Source organism: Globicephala melas, chromosome 10 (genome assembly GCF_963455315.2).
Source record: "Globicephala melas chromosome 10, mGloMel1.2, whole genome shotgun sequence".
NCBI lineage: Eukaryota > Metazoa > Chordata > Mammalia > Artiodactyla > Delphinidae > Globicephala > Globicephala melas.
In genome coordinates, this window is record NC_083323.1 from 78,476,758 (window position 1) to 78,495,038 (window position 18,281).

General features: G+C 39.6%; 1 protein-coding gene across 4 annotated transcripts in view; it reads right to left on the minus strand.

The window, feature by feature from the left end:
* Nucleotides 1-18,281, minus strand: part of FAR2 (fatty acyl-CoA reductase 2) — a 137,895-nt gene that overhangs the window by 37,451 nt on the left and 82,163 nt on the right. For all 4 annotated transcript variants that reach the window (XM_060305740.1, XM_060305741.1, XM_030830465.3 and 1 more), the window contains exon 2: nt 14,077-14,305. In XM_060305740.1, coding sequence (XP_060161723.1) covers nt 14,077-14,265 — 189 coding nt within the window. In that variant the 5' untranslated portion in view covers nt 14,266-14,305. The remainder of the gene's footprint in view (nt 1-14,076; nt 14,306-18,281) is intronic.

Genomic DNA, 18,281 nt, shown 5'->3' on the forward strand with positions numbered 1-18,281 from the left:
TGTTTTCTTAATTTCACTTTCAGATGTTTCATCATTAGTGTATAGGAATGTCAGAGATTTCTGTGCATTAATTTTGTATCTTGCTACTTTACCAAATTCATTGATTAGCTCTAGTAGTTTTCTGGTAGCATCTTTAGGATTCTCTATGTATAGTATCATGTCATCTGCAAACACTGACAGCTTTACTTCTTTTCCGATTTGGATTCCTTTTATTTCTTTTTCTTCTTTGATTGCTGTGGCTAAAACTTCCAAAACTATGTTGAATAATAGTGGTGAGAGTGGACAACCTTGTCTTGTTCCTGATCTTAGTGGAAATGGTTTCAGTTTTTCACCGCTGAGGACAATGTTGGCTGTGGGTTTGTCATATATGGCCTTTATTATGTGGAGGTGAGTTCCCTCTATGCCTACTTTCTGCAGGGTTTTTATCATAAATGGGTGTTGAATTTTGTCGAAAGCTTTCTCTGCATCTATTGAGATGATCATATGGTTTTTCTCCTTCAGTTTTTTAATATGGTGTATCACATTGATTGATTTGCTTATATTGAAGAATCCTTGCATTCCTGAAATAAGCCCCACTTGATCATGGTGTATGATCCTTTTAATGGGCTGTTGGATTCTGTTTACCAGTATTTTGTTGAGGATTTTTGCATCTATGTTCATCAGTGATATTGGCCTGTAGTTTTCTTTCTTTGTGACATCTTTGTCTGGTTTTGGTATCAGGGTGATGGTGGCCTCGTAGAATGAGTTTGGGAGTGTTCCTCCCTCTGCTATATTTTGGAAGAATTTGAGAAGGATAGGTGTTAGCTCTTCTCTAAATGTTTGGTAGAATTCGCCTGTGAAGCCATCTGGTCCTGGGTTTTTGTTTGTTGGAAGATTTTAAATCACAGTTTCAATTTCAGTGCTTGTGATTGGTCTATTCATATTTTCTATTTCTTCCTCGTTCAGTCTCGGAAGGTTGTGCATTTCTAAAAATTTGTGCATTTCTTTCAGGCTGTACACTTTATTGGCATAGAGTTACTTGTAGTAATCTCTCATGATCCTTTTTATTTCTGCAGTGTCAGTTGTTACTTCTCCTTTTTCATTTCTAATTCTATTGACTTGAGTCTTCTCTTCTTTTTCTTGATGACTCTGGCTAATGGTTTATCAATTTTGTTTATCTTCTCAAAGAACCAGCCTTTAGTTTTATTAATCTTTGCTATCATTTCCTTCATTTCTGATGTGATATTTATTATTTCTTTCCTTCTGCTAACTTCGGGGGTTTTTTTGTTCTTCTTTCTCTAGTGGCTTTAGGTGTAAGGTTAAGTTGTTTATTTGAGATGTTTCTTGTTTCTTAAGGCAGGATTGTATTGCTATAAACTTCCCTTTTAGAAGTGCTTTTGCTGCATCCCACTGGTTTTGGGTTGTCGTGTTTTCATTGTTATTTGCTTCTAGGTATTTTTTGATTTCCTCTTTTATTTCTTCAGTGATCTCTTTGTTATTAAGTAGTGTATTGTTTGTCCTCCATGAGTTTGTATTTTTAACAGATTTTTTACTGTAATTGATACCTAGTCTTACAGCATTGTGGTCGGAAAAGACACTTGATATGATTTCAATTTTCTTAAATTTACCAATGCTTGATTTCTGACCCAAGATATGATCTATACTGGAGAATGTTCCATGAGCACTTGAAAAGACTGTGTATTCTGATGTTTTTGGATGGAATGTCCTATACATTATCAATTAAGTCCATCTTGTTTAATGTATCATTTAAAGCTTGTGTGTCCTTATTTATTTTCATTTTGGATGATCTGTCCATTGGTGAAAGTGGGGTGTTAAAGCCCCCTACTATGAATGTGTTACTGTCGATTTCCCATTTTATGGCTGTCAGTATTTGCCTTATGTTTTGAGGTGCTCCTATGTTGGGTGCATAAATATTTACAATTGTTATATCTTCTTCTTGGATCGATCCCTTGATCATTATGTAATGTCCTTCTTTGTCTCTTGTAACAGTCTGTTTTAAAGTCTATTTTGTCTGATATGAGAATTGCTACTCCAGCTTTCTTTTGTTTTCCATTTGTAAGGAATATCTTTTTTCATCCCCTCACTTTCATTCCGTATGTGTCCCTAGGTCTGAAGTGGGTCTCTTGTAGATAGCATATATACAGGTCTTGTTTTTGTATCCATTCAGCCAGTCTATGTCTTTTGGTTGGAGCATTTAATCCATTTACATTTAAGGTAATTATCGATATGTATGTTCCTATTACCATTTTCTTAATCGTTTTGGGTTTGTTATTGTAGGCCTTTTCCTTCCCTTGTGTTCCTGCTTATTGAAGTTCCTTTAGCATTTGTTGTAAAGCTGGTTTCATGGTGCTGAATTCTCTTAGGTTTTGCTTGTTTGTAAAGGTTTAAATTTCTCCATCAAATCTGAATGAGATCCTTGCTGGGTAGAGTAATCTTGGTTGTAGGTTTTTCCCATTCATCACTTTAAATATGTCCTGCCACTCCCTTCGAGCTTGGAGAGATTCTGCTGAAAGATTGGCTCGTAACCTTATTGGGATTCCCTTGTGTGCTATTTGTTGTTTTTCCCTTGTTGCTTTTAAATTTTTTTCTTTGTATTTAGTTTTTGATAGTTTGATTAATATGTGTCTTGGCATGTTTCTCCTTGGATTTATCCTGTATGGGACTCTCTGTGCTTCCTGGACTTGATTAACTATTTCCTTTCCCATATTAGGGAAGTTTTAAACTAATCTCTTCAAATATTTTCTCAGTCCCTTTGTTTTTTTTCTTCTTCTCTGGAACCCCTATAATTCAAATGTTGGTGCATTTAATCTTGTCCCAGAGGTCTCTGAGACTGTCCTCAATTCTTTCCATTCTTTTTTCTTTATTCTGCTGTGCAGTAGCTATTTCCACTATTTTATCTTCCAGATTACTTATCCGTTCTTCTGCCTCGCTTATTCTGCTATTGATCCCTTCTAGAGGATTTGTAATTTCATTTATTGTGTTGTTTATCACTGTTTCTTTGGTCTTTAGTTCTTCTAGGTCCTTGTTAAATGTTTCTTGTATTTTCTCCATTCTATTTCCAAGATTTTGGATCATCTTTACTGTCATTATTCTGAATTCTTTTTCAGGTAGACTGCCTATTTCGTCTTCAGTTGTTTGGTCTGGTGGGTTTTTACCTTGCTCCTTCACCTGCTGTGTGTTTCTCTGTCTTCTCATTTTGCTTAACTTACTGTTTGGGGTCTCCTTTTCACAGGGTGCAGGTTCATAATTCCCATTGTTTTTTGGTGTCTGCCCCCAGTGGCTATGGTTGGTTCAGTGGGTTTTGTAGGCTTCCTGGTGGAGGGGACTAGTGCCTGTGTTTTGGTGGATGAGGCTGGATCTTGTCTTTCTGGTGGGCAGGTCCACGTGTGGTGGTGTGTTTTGGGGTATCTGTGGCCTTATTATGATTTTAGGCAGCCTCTCTGCTAATGGGTGGGAATGTGCTCCTGTCTTGCTAGTTGTTTGGCATAGGGTGTCCAGCACTGGAGCTTGCTGGTCATTGAGTGGAGCTGGGTCTTGGCATTGAGATGGAGATCACTGGGAGATTTTCACCATTTGATATTATGTGGAGTTGGACCACATAATATTGGTCTTGTGGACATGACACTGGTCATGTGGACCAATGTCCTGAACTTGGCTCTCCCACTTCAGAGTCACAGCCCTGACGCCTGACTGGAGCACCAACAGCCTGTCATCCACACGGCACACAATAAAAGGGAGAAAAAGAAAGAAAGAAAGAAGAAGATAAAATAAAATAAAGTTATTAATATGAAAAATAATTATTAAAAAGTTTTTTTAAGTAATTAAAAAAAAAAGAATGAAAGAAGAGAGCAACCAAACCAAAAAACAAATTCACCAATGATAACAAGCACTAAAAACTATATTAAAAAAACAAACAAAGAAAAAAAAAAGGACAGAGAGAACCCTAGAACAAATGGTAAAAGCAAAGCTATACAGACAAAATCACACACAGAAGCATACACATACACACTCACAAAAAGAGAAAAAGGGAAAAAAATATATATATATATCGTTGCTCCCAACGTCCACCTCCTGAATTTGGGATGATTCGTTGTCTATTCAGGCATTCCAGAGATAAAGGGTATATCAGGTTGATTGTGGAGATTTAATCCACTGCTCCTGAGGCTGCTGGGAGAGATTTCCCTTTCTCTTCTTTGTTCACATAGCTCCCGGGGTTCAGCTTTGGATTTAGCCCCACCTCTGCATGTAGTTCACCTGAGGGCATCTATGCTTCACTCATACAGGAGAGGGTTAAAGGAGCTGCTGATTCGGGGGCTCTGGCTTATTCAGGCCAGGGGCGGGGCGGGGGGTACGGTGTGTGGGGTGAGCCTGTGGTGGCAGAGGCCGGCGGGATGTTGCACCAGCCTGAGGCGCACCACGCGTTCTCCCGGGGAAGTTGTCCCTGGATCACGGGACCCTGGCAGTGGTGGGCCGCACAGGCTCCCGGGAGGGGAGGTGTGGACAGTGATCTGTGCTCGCACACAGGCTTCTTGGTGGCAGCAGCAGCAGGCTTAGCATCTCCTGCCCACCTCTGGGGTCACGCTGATAGCCGTGGCTCACGTCTGTCTTTGGAGCTCCTTTAAGCGGCACTCTTAATCGCCTCTCCTCGCGCACCAGGAAACAGAGGCAAGAAAAAGTCTCTTGCCTCTTCGGCAGGTCCAGACTTTTTCCCGGATTCCCTCGCGGCTAGCTGTGGTGCACTAGCCCGCGTCAGGCTGTGTTCACACAGCCAATCCCAGTCCTCTCCCTGGGATCTGACCTCCGAAGCCTGAGCCTCAGCTCCCAACCCCGCCCGCCCCGGCGGGTGAGTAGACAAGCCTCTCGGGCTGGTGAGTGCTGGTCGGCACCGATCCTCTGTGCAGGAATCTCTCCGCTTTGCTCTCCACACCCCTGTTGCTGCATTATCCTTCGTGGCTCCGAAGCTTACCCCGTCTGCCACCCATGGTCTCTGCCCGCGAAGGGGCTTCTAGTGTGTGGAAACCTTTCCTCCTTCACAGCTCCCTCCCAGAGGTGCAGGTCCCATCCCTATTCTTTTGTCTCTGTTTGTTCTTTTCTTTTGCCCTACCCAGGTACTTGGGGAGTTTCTTGCCTTTTGGGAGGTCTGAGGTCTTCTGCCAGCATTCAGTAGGTGTTCTGTAGGAGTTGTTCCACATGTAGATGTATTTCTGATGTATTTGTGGGGAGGAAGGTGATATCTGCATCTCACTCTTCTGTGTCTTACTCTTCTGCCATCTTGAAGCTCCCCTTCAAGCACATATTTTTTGTAGAAGGTTTCTGCTGGTCTCGTGAAGGTTACTGCTGGTCATGAGGAACAGATGTCACCATGAAGGATTTTAGTGTTTTTCTAGATATGAGGAGATACAAGAATTGGGCTCATAAAATCGACTCCTGAAAATATCTAACTATCTGAAGACCTGTTCTGCCAGTTTTTCCCAGAGCACAGAGAGCCTCATTACAGCTCTCCACCCTGAACACCTTTCAGGCAGGTGTTGAAAATCAGCAGCTGCAGCAGCACATGATTTAATCCTTGTAGAGGGAGCTGGCAAGTGCCAGTGGCGAATGCCAATTAGTTGACAAGAGTCATGTTGAATCCTGTGGTTTGGTGACTTTTTTGAATGAAATCAGTACAGGCAATGGGAAGCTTTTGAGAAAAAGACTTGATGTGATTGGAAGAAATTTAAAAAGAAGGAAAGAAGTTGGACATGTGAAATCATGCCAGGGATTGAATTAACTAGTGAATGGTACTGTAAAAGAAAACAAGAGATTGAGAAATAAATTGTTTCTGTTTCTGGGACCTTAAAGAATATCCCCAGGACAAAATCAATTTAAAAAGTTTTTTTTTTTTTCTTTAAAGGAAGGAAATGGCCCTTAGGGGAGAGGCTTAACATGCTTCAACTAATCTGAGTTGAGTGTCTGTCAAACTGAGAATCAGTTATACTCTTTCAAAAGTGTGTTTGTTAATCATGGGAAATTTTAATTCCTGGCAATAGTCCCTCAAGTTGTCTCAAGTTTATAAAAGCCTCTTGCTTTTTTGTGGGATCATTAGTTTCTTAGGAAAAGTAAAAAGTGGTAATGGAACAAAACTGACTTTGGGAATTTAAAATACAAACTTCTGGTTCTAATCGCCTTTGCCTTATATGGAGATTTAACAGAATTATTAATATCAATCAGAAATTCATCTTTTTTTGGAAGTTGTGGACAAGCAGCTTTTACACAGGGTAGCCTGAACCAAACATGAAAATGCTTTTCTTCCTTATAAAAGAGTCTATGAAGGGCTTCCCTGGTGGCGCAGTGGTTGAGAGTCCGCCTGTCAATGCAGGGGACACAGGTTCGTGCCCCGGTCTGGGAGGATCCCACATGGCGCGGAGCGGCTGGGCCCGTGAGCCATGGCCGCTGAGCCTGCGCATCTGTAGCCTGCGCGTCCGGAGCCTGTGCTCTGCGACGGGAGGGGCCACAACGGTGAGAGGCCCGCGTACCGCAAAAAAAGAAAAAAAAAGTCTATGAAAATTAACAATAAACTTTTACATAAAATGAATAACTTTTCTGTTGGGTGCTTCTTAATACTCCAGTGATGTCAAAGTGTTGGCCTTTTCTTTGCCTGTGTTATTTAGTTGGAAGTTAATTTGTTTAAACGCATTATTTTTCCTCTTAGGGATCTAATGTCTTCTAAAAACTACCAAACAGTGATAATCTTGCAAAATGATTCAATAAACTATTTCATAAAATGTTGCTATCTTCTATTGTCTTAAATCTAATCAGTTCTATGAACTGAGGGCCCCGTGTGTGACCCTGCATGATTCATTACCCAAAACTCTCCAGGGTATTTCAAAGTTGATTTATCTCAGGAGCAGCTGAGAGCTTATTGAGTAATTCACATTTTTCCAGAGAAGTTGACTTAAAATATCCAGTGCAACCTGCCAAGCTCTGCCTTTGTTTATAAATCTGCTTCCTGGTGACATCATACAGGATGGTCCCTCCCTGGGAGTCTTGAATTTTGCCTGGTCTTCTCAGATGCTGCATTCTAAACCCAGCACAATCTCATTGTAACCCTTTCCTTACCTGATTACTCTAGTTTAAGAGGAAATGCCTAACCATTTCTGGTATTCTCTCAATGAATTTTTTTTTTTTTTTTAGATTCTGATCTCACTCTTAATTAACTACCTCACTCAAAATAAATTCAACTACTTGTGGTTTTATTTTTCAGGTACGGATATTGTCTTCTTGATGTTTTCTTAAAGAGTTATTCAGAGTAGATTATGACCAACTTAAGAACCTAAATGGATATAAATGGGACATGACTGTTGTAAAAAGGAACACATCTTTAAAGGTTCTTCTTTGAAGAACCTCAAAATGCTGTCAACACTTTGAGCTTCATAACTGAATGATTTATTTGCAACTATCTCTTGTCATGGGGAAGAATCATGTCTTTAAGCAAAGCCGCATTCTAGATAGCAAAATAAATATCAATTTTGCCACTGAAAATTGTTTCTGCTACCTGGAAAGCTTGTTGGTTCATACTTAAATGAGCACATTTTTCATAACAAGAGACCAAGCAGTCAGCTTGGGATGCCTGGGGACCCACAAGTGGGTCTGCGGTTAGCATGTTCACATGTCAACATGGGAAATTTGGCTTATTCTCCGTAGAAACTTCTCAGATTTTGTGAAAGAAATTAGGAGAGTTTTCTTAAAAACCATTGTATAAACTTAGAATCGTATTTCTTTCTTTTTTTTTTTTTTGAGTCTTACTTTTATTTTTTATTTTATTTTTTAAACATCTTTATTGGAGTATAATTGCTTTACAATGTTGCGTTAGTTTCTGCTGTATAACGCAGTGAATCGGCTATATGTATACATATACCCCATATCTCCTTCCTCTTGCGTCTCCCTCCCACCCTCCCTATCCCACCCCTCTAGGTGGTCACAAAGCACCTAGCTGATCTCCCTGTGCTATGCAGCTGCTTCCCACTAGCTATCTATTTTACATTTAGTAGTGTATATATGTCAATGCTACTCTCTCACTTCGGTCAAACTATTTAATTCTGATAAAGTTTCTAAACTAAAAGTAAACAACTTATATCTGATGACATAATTTTGGAAATTCGTGATTGCTTTGCTGCCTTATTTATTTACTATCTTAAAAAGTGGGCTTGGGCTTCCCTGGTGGCCCAGTGGTTGAGAGTCCGCCTGCCGATGCAGGGCACGTGGGTTCGTGCCCCGGTCCGGGAAGATCCCACATGCCGTGGAGCAGCTGGGCCCGTGAGCCATGGCCGCTGAGCCTGCGCGTCCGGAGCCTGTGCTCCGCAACAGTGAAAGGCCAGCGTACCAAAAAAAAAAAAAAAAAGTGGGCTTTTTCTCCCACTATAAAAATAAAACAACTTCATTGTAATTGCATTTAGAAAATTCTTTTGGAAAAAGATTATTGTTCTGGTTTTTCACTACAAAAGACAGTGGTTTTTTTACTTAACGGTAAAAGTAAACATGTTCAATAAATATATTTGCACATTATTTATGTGTGTCTCTGGTTGTTTTCTTAGAGTGCCACCTTAATTATCTTTGTGAGAAAGTCCTCAAGGATCTGCCATTAATTCAGATACCTTTCCCTCAATTGATATGTTCCTTTAAGTGGTCTGAAAATACTTAAGGATCTTAGCATATGTGAGGAAACTGATCCTCTGTTCTGATTCTTGAGTCCCAATTCTATGTGGCCAAAGGATTAAAAATAACCTTCTTTCCAAAGCATTTCCTACTTAATTGTCTCTCTCTGAAGGCATGGAAATAGGAAGTGAGAGGTAGTTGCTGTCCATGCCGTGAAAGGAAAGGAATGAAGCTGATGAACGAATTTTGATAGATAGATATCAATAGAACAGATGTTCTCTTGACCATATTTCCTGGGGACACAGTGGGAATCAAAGGCAAACTGGTATCAGTTTTATTCATTATGTTTTAAAGAAAGTTTCCAAGCCTCCTATACCTGATACCATTAATCTACCTTCAAACCCACTGTATTACTTAAGGTGGATTAGAATTCATGCATTGTTTTGTGTGACAGGAGGCAAGTACCAAGTAAAAGTAATACAAGACCCTTCTTAGGAATAAGGCTTGGAGGCATTTAAATCACTCTGTCATGTCAAAATAAAGTTCAATGGCAGAATCTAGACTGGATCTTGATTCATATAAGATATTTAATAAATATTTGTAGAATCAGAGGCCTTCCAGAAGAAACTTTAACCCAGACAGGAAAGCTCTTCTGAGTAAGAACCTAGGGTGAGAGTGGTCATACAACAGAAGTAAAGACTGGCTTAAAGAACTGGAGTACATTAAACTTGTTCATTGAACATATTTGGTTGATTACCTACAGAGTGTCAAGCACTGTGTCAGATGTGGAAGACACAGTGGGAACACATGAAGGAAATAACGAAAAGGCCTTAGTTTAAAAAATTAAAGGGAAAAAATTGGGATAATACATGTGTTATTGATTTCAGCAAATCAAATACTTCTGAGAAAATGGTGTATTATTTGACAAACCTGAGACTCTTCTCACTGAATCTGAAATTAGGAAAGCATAAAAGCAGACAGAATTATTATGAAACCAAAGATGTCTGGGTATATTCCTTTAAGTATAACCCTGTGTTGGAAAGTTGGTTGTGGGGACCCACATGTTTGGAATAACAGACTTGCACCATTTCCTTCTAAATTCTAACCAAATCGAGGAAAACTAGACTTCATATGGAATAGTTTCACTTTTAAAGAAAACATTGCAAAAATATTAAACTATATCATTCTCTTTTTATGAAGAAGCCCGGGCCCTGTCTTTCTATCTGACCACATAAGTCAAAATTTATGGAAGTATAATTAATGCCTTTGCTGCAAAAACCAGAAATAGAGACTGAAGAAGAAATGTCCATATTTCAATGTCTTGAGCATTTCGGTGCTATAGCAATTGTTCCCTTTTAAAATACTCATTTAGACATATCTTCAATAGTGTTACTGTAATAGCAAAGTCTCTTTGAGGAAAAGGAAAGATTTTTAATGACAAAAGAAAATACTGTTTATTCTGAGGTTGAATTTAGGAGCCCATGTGAAGGAAGGCTTAGCAAAGGGGAAGATAGGTGAGACTGACTGCTCATACGAAGCTAACTTTGTATGCTGGATTTGATTCTATTAGGGCTATCTTTTTTTTTTTTTTAAACATTTTTAATGGAGTATAATTGCTTTACAATGGTATGTTAGTTTCTGCTTTATAACAAAGTGAATCAGCTATATATATAGATATATCCCCATATCCCCTCCCTCTTGTGCCTACCTCCCACCCTCCCTATCCCACCCTTCTAGGTGGTCACAAATCACCGAGCTGATCTCCCTGTGCTATGCAGCTGCTTCCCACTAGCTATCGGTTTTACATTTGGTAGTGTATATATGTCCATGCCACTCTCTCACTTCGTCCCAGCTTACCCTTCCCCCTCCCCATGTCCTCAAGTCCATTCTCTACATCCGCATCTTTATTCCTGTCCTGCCCCTAGGTTCTTCAGAACCATTTTTATTTATTTATTTTTAGATTCCATATATATGTGTTAGCATACGGTATTTGTTTTTCTCCTTCTGCCTTCATTCTGTATGATAGACTCTAGGTCCATCCACCTCACTACAAACAACTCAGTTTCATTTCTTTTATGGCTGAGTAATATTCCATTGTATATATGTGCTACATCTTCTTTATCCATTCATCTCTCAATGGACACTTATGTTGCTTCCATGTCCTGGCTATTGTAAACAGCTGCAATGAACATTGTGGTACATGACTCTTTTTGAATTATGGTTTTCTCAGGGTATATGGTCAGTAGTGGGATTGCTGGGTCGTATGGTAGTTCTATTTTTAGTTTTTTAAGGAACCTCCATACTGTTCTCCATAGTGGCTGTATCAATTTACATTCCCACCAACAGTGCAAGAGGGTTCCTTTTTCTCCACACCCTCTCCAGTATTTATTGTTTGTAGATTTTTTGATGATGGCCATTCTGACTGGTGTGAGGTGATACCTCATTGTAGTCTTGATTTGCATTTCTCTAATGATTAGTGATGTTGAGCATCCTTTCATGTATTTGTTGGCCATTTGTATATCTTCTTTGGAGAAATGTCTATTTAGGTCTTCTGACCATTTTTGGATTGCATTGTTTGTTGTTTTGATATTGAGCTGCTGGTAAATTTTGGAGATTAATCCTTTGTCAGTTGCTTTATTTGCAGATATTTTCCCCCATTCTGAGCGTTGTTTTTTTGTCTTGTTTATGGTTTCCTTCGCTGTGCAAAAGCTTTTAAGTTCCATTAGGTCCCATTTGTTTATTTTTATTTTTATTTCCATTTCTCTAGGAGGTGAGTCAAAAAGGATCTTGCTGTGATTTATGTCATAGAGTGTGCTGCCTATGTTTTCCCCTAAGAGTTTTATAGTGTCTGGCCTTACATTTAGGTCTTTAATCCATTTTGAGTTTCTTTTTGTGTATGATGTTCGAGTGTTCTAATTTCATTATTTTACATGTAGCTGTCCAGTTTTCCCAGCAGGAGAAGAATTTTTAAAACTACAACTGGAGGACAGCTGCTGCCTAGAAATGTAAAGCCCTGAGCATCCAGGAATTTAGCAAATGGCTGCTGACTGCAGTTTCCTTGGTTTTAAGATACCACCAAGCTCCAGTTTAGTGATCTCTGAATTGGAGATGACAAATTTATGGGTATGTTTTGGATTAGTTAAAAAACAAAGCTGATTATTTTATATTTTACATTAATAAAACTCAGAGAAATTTTATTTTGCCTTTTTAACCCATATGTCAGCTTGGGTCTCCCTATAAACTTAATGAAATTATGATTGATTATATCCTTAATTTAAGATTCTCTGTAAGATTATTGAGAATTTCCAGGTGGCCAGTGATTGGCTTAGATCTGAAGTTTCTGAACAAATCAGTACATGGTGTACCTCAGGCCACAGAGGTTGGTTCAGAAGTTGATATATAACTTAACCCAGGCTGATGAGATGTAAGGAAAATTTTGCTGAGGGTTTCCAGGAAAGAAGTTTCATCGATCTTGGAAGAGAGCTTCAGGGAGAGCCAGCTCTCCTCATCCAAAGATTGCCATAAATGTATGTGAGCAAGATATTATTATCCCATTTTACAGATAAGGAAACTGAGGTTCAGTAGAGTATGTATCTTGCCCACTGTCCCACGGCTAATAATTAGCAGTGCTGAGATTCAAACCCAGGTCAATCTACCTCTGAAGCCCATGCTCTTAAGCACCATCTGATAGCAACAGATAGTTCCCAGGTGATATTGATGCTGCTGGTTGGGAGACCACAGTTTAAGGACCACTGTTTATAAAAGTCAACAGCTGACAGTTGTAAACAGCCCAATAGTGGAAACAGGTAGAGATTTGCAAGCCAGTTTCACAAATAAGTTATTTATAGTATAATCAAGATTTCCATACCAAAAGAATTATTGCTGTGTTATCAAATACAATGCATTGAATATAACTATAGGCGAAAATTATGCTGACCACAAGACTCTCTGCCAAAATACTTACCTAGAAATTCATAAGCTGGCTACAAAGCTAAAGAGGCATGTCTCCTACATGATGAAAACAGTCCATTAGGGATGTATAACTGAGCAAGCTGTATGAAGAAGGATCTGAGAGTTTCTTCTCAATTTTGGTTTTATGCCACATCATCCTTTTTTTTCTTATTCTTAAGAGCCATTACTTACAATGCAGGCAGTGTAGGGTATAGGCAAGTGTGCTTGCCTTAGAGCCAGACTTGGGGGGTGGGTGTCTGAAGTCTGACTCTCTCATTTACTAACTGGGTGACCTTTGGAAAGTTAATACTTCTGGTCTCATTTATCCATCTGTAAAATTTGGATATTAATTCTTACTTCACAGGGTTGTTGAAAAATCAACGAGGTAAGGCTCATTTGAATAGTGTCTGCCATGTACTAAGTACCCAGTAAGTGTCAGCTATTATTATTTGTCCCACTGCTGAGTTAAGCTATGAGATACAGGAGAGGCTTTTGTGATTCTCCTGATGATGGTTTATACCAAAATCTCATGCCTGTGCCAGAAGATAAAATGTAATCATCAAGCTTACGGGGTGTCTATAATGTGCTGTGCTATCAGATACACCACTCCATTAGATGTTAGCATGCCTAAACACTGGAAAGGAGACTTTGTAAAAACAATTTCTTATTTAAATCTTCTTTTTGCCAACCCTAAGTAACCTTGTACTTTCCAAAGGAGTCTATGAACAAGACACGTACATTTAAATTAATTCCCATGGCAATCCTAGAAGGTCATTGTTGTTATTATTCTAAACATTGCAAGCTGGAGGGTAAGAGGTATAAAGTGACAAAAAATTGATAATATGTTTGAGATGAAAGCCTTCAAATTTATAAATTAAGACATGAGATGACATTCATATTTTGGGGGGAGGGGAGTGAGAAAGTTTGATACCCAAATGCTCATTCACACATATGTTTCATTTTCCCTTAGAAGAACTTACAGGATAATAGAAATATAATGGGATAATAGAAATATCAAGTTATCATAGATAAAGTATACAACTTGTGGCTTTTAGACAACTGAAAGTATTACTGCATGGCTACTTAGTAATCACATCTGTTTATAATATGATATGATATAATATGCAATATACTATCTAAAAATTTGGAGGAAAGCTACCTTAAATTTAAATGAAAATTAGGGAAGAATTTGGATGACCTCATGATAGATTTCAAGCCTGGCGAGTCCACTCTGCGAGCTTTAGTGTTTTGACTCTTACCCAGTAATTTGCAGAATATAGATTACCCGCTCACCTCTTCTGGACAGGGTCTAAGCACTCTTTCCTCTCTTATGGGAAAACACCACAGATTTCCATGAGCTGTTCCTTGTTATCTTGTTTTGTCTCCTTTCCTCTACCTGCCCAGATATCCTGGTCCCCACCTGCAGTTTGGGGCTATAAGGGAACATTGTAGTGAGTCACCATGCCCTAAGGCTCTTCCCATAAGGCATACCTTACTATTTAGGATCTGGAAAACCCTCTGCTGCAGGGTCTGGCCAGCCTTGGGCCTCACAAGGATGTAAATGACTCTCAGGTCTGGGCTGGTGCGAAATAGCTTCTCCATCAACACTTTGCCCAGGAAGCCTGTGGCCCCAGTAATGAGAATGGACTTGCCACCATAGAAATCTGCAATCATGGACATGGCTCTTCCCTTTGTCTTTTATAGCTTCGGAAAGAGGTTCCTGAAAAGAAAGAAAAATAACAAAAGATTACATTCTCAGTAGTGCTAAAATGCAGTCATTTAAAATGTTGCTGGCATTTCCAGGAGTTTTGAATGCAGGAAAAGGTCAGACAGAGTGATAGCATCATGGCTTATTGGCAACACAATTCATTTCAATCAATATTTACTGAGATTTCTCTCCCTGCTAGATGTTATGCCAGGAACTGTGGACAAGAAATGAGTAAGACATGGTTCCTGCTCTCAAGGAATTGTTTGTAGTCTGATGGAGGAGATAGATACCTAGAGACCGTGAAATATAATATGGTAATGCTAAAACCAAAGAAAGCACAGAGGAAGGGTGCATAGCAGGATCTGGAAATTTCAGGAAGGCCCCTATAGGTGGTGACACCTGTGGTCAAACTTGAAAAGAGATAAGGGCTGGGGTAAGGGCATTCCAGGCCAAAGAAAGATCAAAAGCAAAGGCCCAATGTGTGGTGTGGGATGCTGTATAGGGGAATAATACAAAGAATTCAGTGTTATGAGAATGTAAATGATAAGGTTGGGAATAGCCCCAAACCCGTGAAACCAAAGATTAGAACAGGATCAAATTTTAAAAATTATGACATAATTAGTATTTCAGTTGCAGTTTTATTCAGAGAAAATCATTTCCAAGAGCAGATCTGGTGGTGGGAAGCCAGATGCAGCACTTGGATGCTGTGACTTCCAAGAAAAAACACTCCATGCAACGTGAAGTGTTTTGTCTTTAAGCCTGGCCTCAAGATTGTTGATTGGAAGCCGCGGAGCTTTGGAGGAGGCAAGGCCATAGTGTGGGAGCAGACTTTCCTTTCTGTCACTGACTTTGCTGCCTGCAGCAAGTCTTCGGCTGTCTTTGTGGATGGGATTTGGGTGGATCTTGCAGAACACAACTCCAGGGACCAGCCCTGACATCAGAGCTTGAAAGAAGAACAACAACAACAAAAAAACAAGTGAAAAAGCCAACACCCTGCCCTTTTCACTCCAGTCAAGTCAACTCCAGTGACTGCTTAACAAAAAATGATTTTTCAAAGTCCTGATGTATAAATTAATTATAATTTATAGTTTAAAATTATAGTCATAATTTATACTTTGAGTATCTTGAGCCTACGTTCTTGGGCAGAACTCTTTGCCTTTGGAGGATTCATTCATTCATGGATTTACTCAACAAATAATTCTGTGCACTTGCCATGCCAGACTCTATGCTAAGTTCTGAAGGTAAACGGTTGAATAAGACAAACAGATCCTTGCTGTCGCTCTAGAAGAGGAGGCCAGTGATACACACATAAGTAAATACATAAACAAGTTAATTACAACTGTTACTAATGTAAATAAAACAGAGATCAACGACACAAATCACAATTATCAGTGCTATACACTAGGAAGTACTATGGGTTTCAACTGTTAGCTATTTTCATTGGTTGTCTAAATCCCTTTTATTAAGGATTGATGTGAGAAATATTATTTTGAAGAACACATTTGGACCTTGTGCAAAAGAGCAATGAAAGATATGTTTTGTCATGTTATATAATGTTACTCACATTACAATCTATCTAATGATTTTCTCAAAATTTAGCACTTGGGAAAAGTATTTATTATTTTTGCTTTGCCTGTCTTGAAGCTCAGAAAAGTGGTGTCACCAAATTTGGAAGGCAGTACAGTATCCTAGTTTAGCACTCAGATTCTAAGCAAGACTGAAATCAAATACTAGTTCTACCACTTACTAGGTCTATAATCTCAGGCAAATTATTAATCTTTCAATGCTGCAGTTTGTTCATCAGTAAACTGGGGATAACTAAAGTATCCACTTAATAGTGCTGTGGTAAGGATTATGTGAGTGAATACATGTAAAACCCTTAAAAATATAACTTACCTATAGTATTGGCTATTCATATGGTCACTGGTTCCACATTTTTCATCTTAATGGTTTCTGGCTTTTTCTTTTTTTTTTTTTTTTTTGCGGTACTCGGGCCTCTCACTGTTGTGGCCTCTCCCGTTGCGGAGCACAGGCTCCGGACGCGCAGGCTCAGCGGCCATGGCTCACGGGCCCAGCCGCTCCGCGGCATGTGGGATCCTCCTGGACCGGGGCACGAACCCGTGTCCCCTGCATCGGCAGGCGAACTCTCAACCACTGCGCCACCAGGGAAGCCCTGGCTTTTTCTTTTGACAGTTATTATTATTTTTTAAAATAAATTTGTTTATTTATTTATTTATTTTTGGCTGTGTTGGGTCTTTGTTGCTGCACGCAGGCTTTATTTTAAATGTCCTGTCTTATGTATTTTATATACCCTCTTTTGGAAATATGAGGAGATGATTTATAACTGTCATCAAGTCAAATAGTGTTTTCCCCAAATGCAACTCTACTCGATGGTAAATCTTTCCAACGTCTTTACATATATAAATGGGGCTTCCCTGGTGGCGCCGTGGTTGAGAGTCCACCTGCCGATGCAGGGACACGGGTTCGTGCCCTGGTCCGGGAAGATCCCACATGCTGCGGAGCGGCTGGGCCCGTGAGCCATGGCCGCTGAGCCTGCGCGTCCGGAACCTGCGCTCCGCAACGGGAGAGGCCACAACAGTGAGAGACCTGCATACTGCAAAAAAAAAAAAAAAAAAAAAAAAGTTTAGGCACCGTACTCCTTTAATAGAATATTAGGCATAAATGAGCATGGTTAGCAGGAAAATACAGATGGGAAACTGAGTTTGGTTAGGGTGACTTCCCAACCTCATTGGTTCTGAAGATGTCAGATGCTTGTTTTGTAATAACATATGCTTTCCTAGAGTTATATTTTCTAGAACTGCAAAGGTACTCTTCAGATTTTTTGGTCCCAGACAATTTTGCAATGTGTGATGAAAAATTTTAGAGAGCAGGTTACGTATCTCTAATGAGCCAGTTTCTTGTGGAACAAAGGAAGGCTTAAAGTGTCCCCAAAGAATGGAATGTGCCTGCTCTGTCCGGAGTCCAAGTATTTCTCAAACACAACAGAAACCAGCACAGTACAATGAGTGCTCTGAGAGGAAAGCAAAACATATGCCAGTATCTCCTGGCATTCACTACCCATTGTCAAGAGCAGGTGGCAGGGGAGTTGTGGCCAGGACTCTAATTAAGGCAAGTGATTCTGAAAAACGTCAAAGAGAAGTCCTCATCCTCAGATCAAAACATCATCAGAGATGTTTCGTCAAACTCTTGCTTCTACTCTCAAGACATGGCTTGGTTCCTGGACCCGGAAACTCCCATACGAAATTTGGCCCCGGAAAACCCATTTTATACGTTATAGATTTGCAAGGTCCAGGAATGGTTAACCCTTAATATAATTCATTAAAACAATTAAATTGTTTCAAAAATTAAAATAATTTTACACTCAGTAGTGGAGGATATACAACTCTAGGAGGAAGAATAGGTTTAGAACAGCTGGCTGGATCACGGCTTACCTTTCATAAAGTCTCAGATTACTTATGCAGAGAGCAAAGTCCAGTTTCCTACTCCTCATGCTCCTAATATGGTCTGTGAGAAGCCTAAACTACTTTGACAATCTCTGAACCATCCTGTATAATGCAGGGTCTCTGAGGCTTGAAGGAAAAAAAGATGGGAGCCGTGAGGGTCAGCCAATGTATTTTTAATGAATGTCTATGTGTGCCGGGCACTACCCAGGCACTGGGACTAGTAGAGAACAGGCCTTATGCAGCTTAGATTCTTCCTTTCTATTCTGCAGCATCTTTTCTCCTTAAGATTGCCAGTTTTCCATGGTCATGAGTAGAATTCGATAGTGTTCACTCTCCTGTTGTTCTCTAGAAATGAGGCCGTTCTAATTTCTAGAGAACAGGTGTTAAAATTTAATCACAACAGTTGTGCCAAGGCATACATTTCTTGCAGGTGTAAAGCATGAGGGAACTTTAATTCTTCTTTGGGTGGCTCCTCTGGAAAATAAAAAATTAAGATTCAAGCATTTAAGTAGACAATCCATACT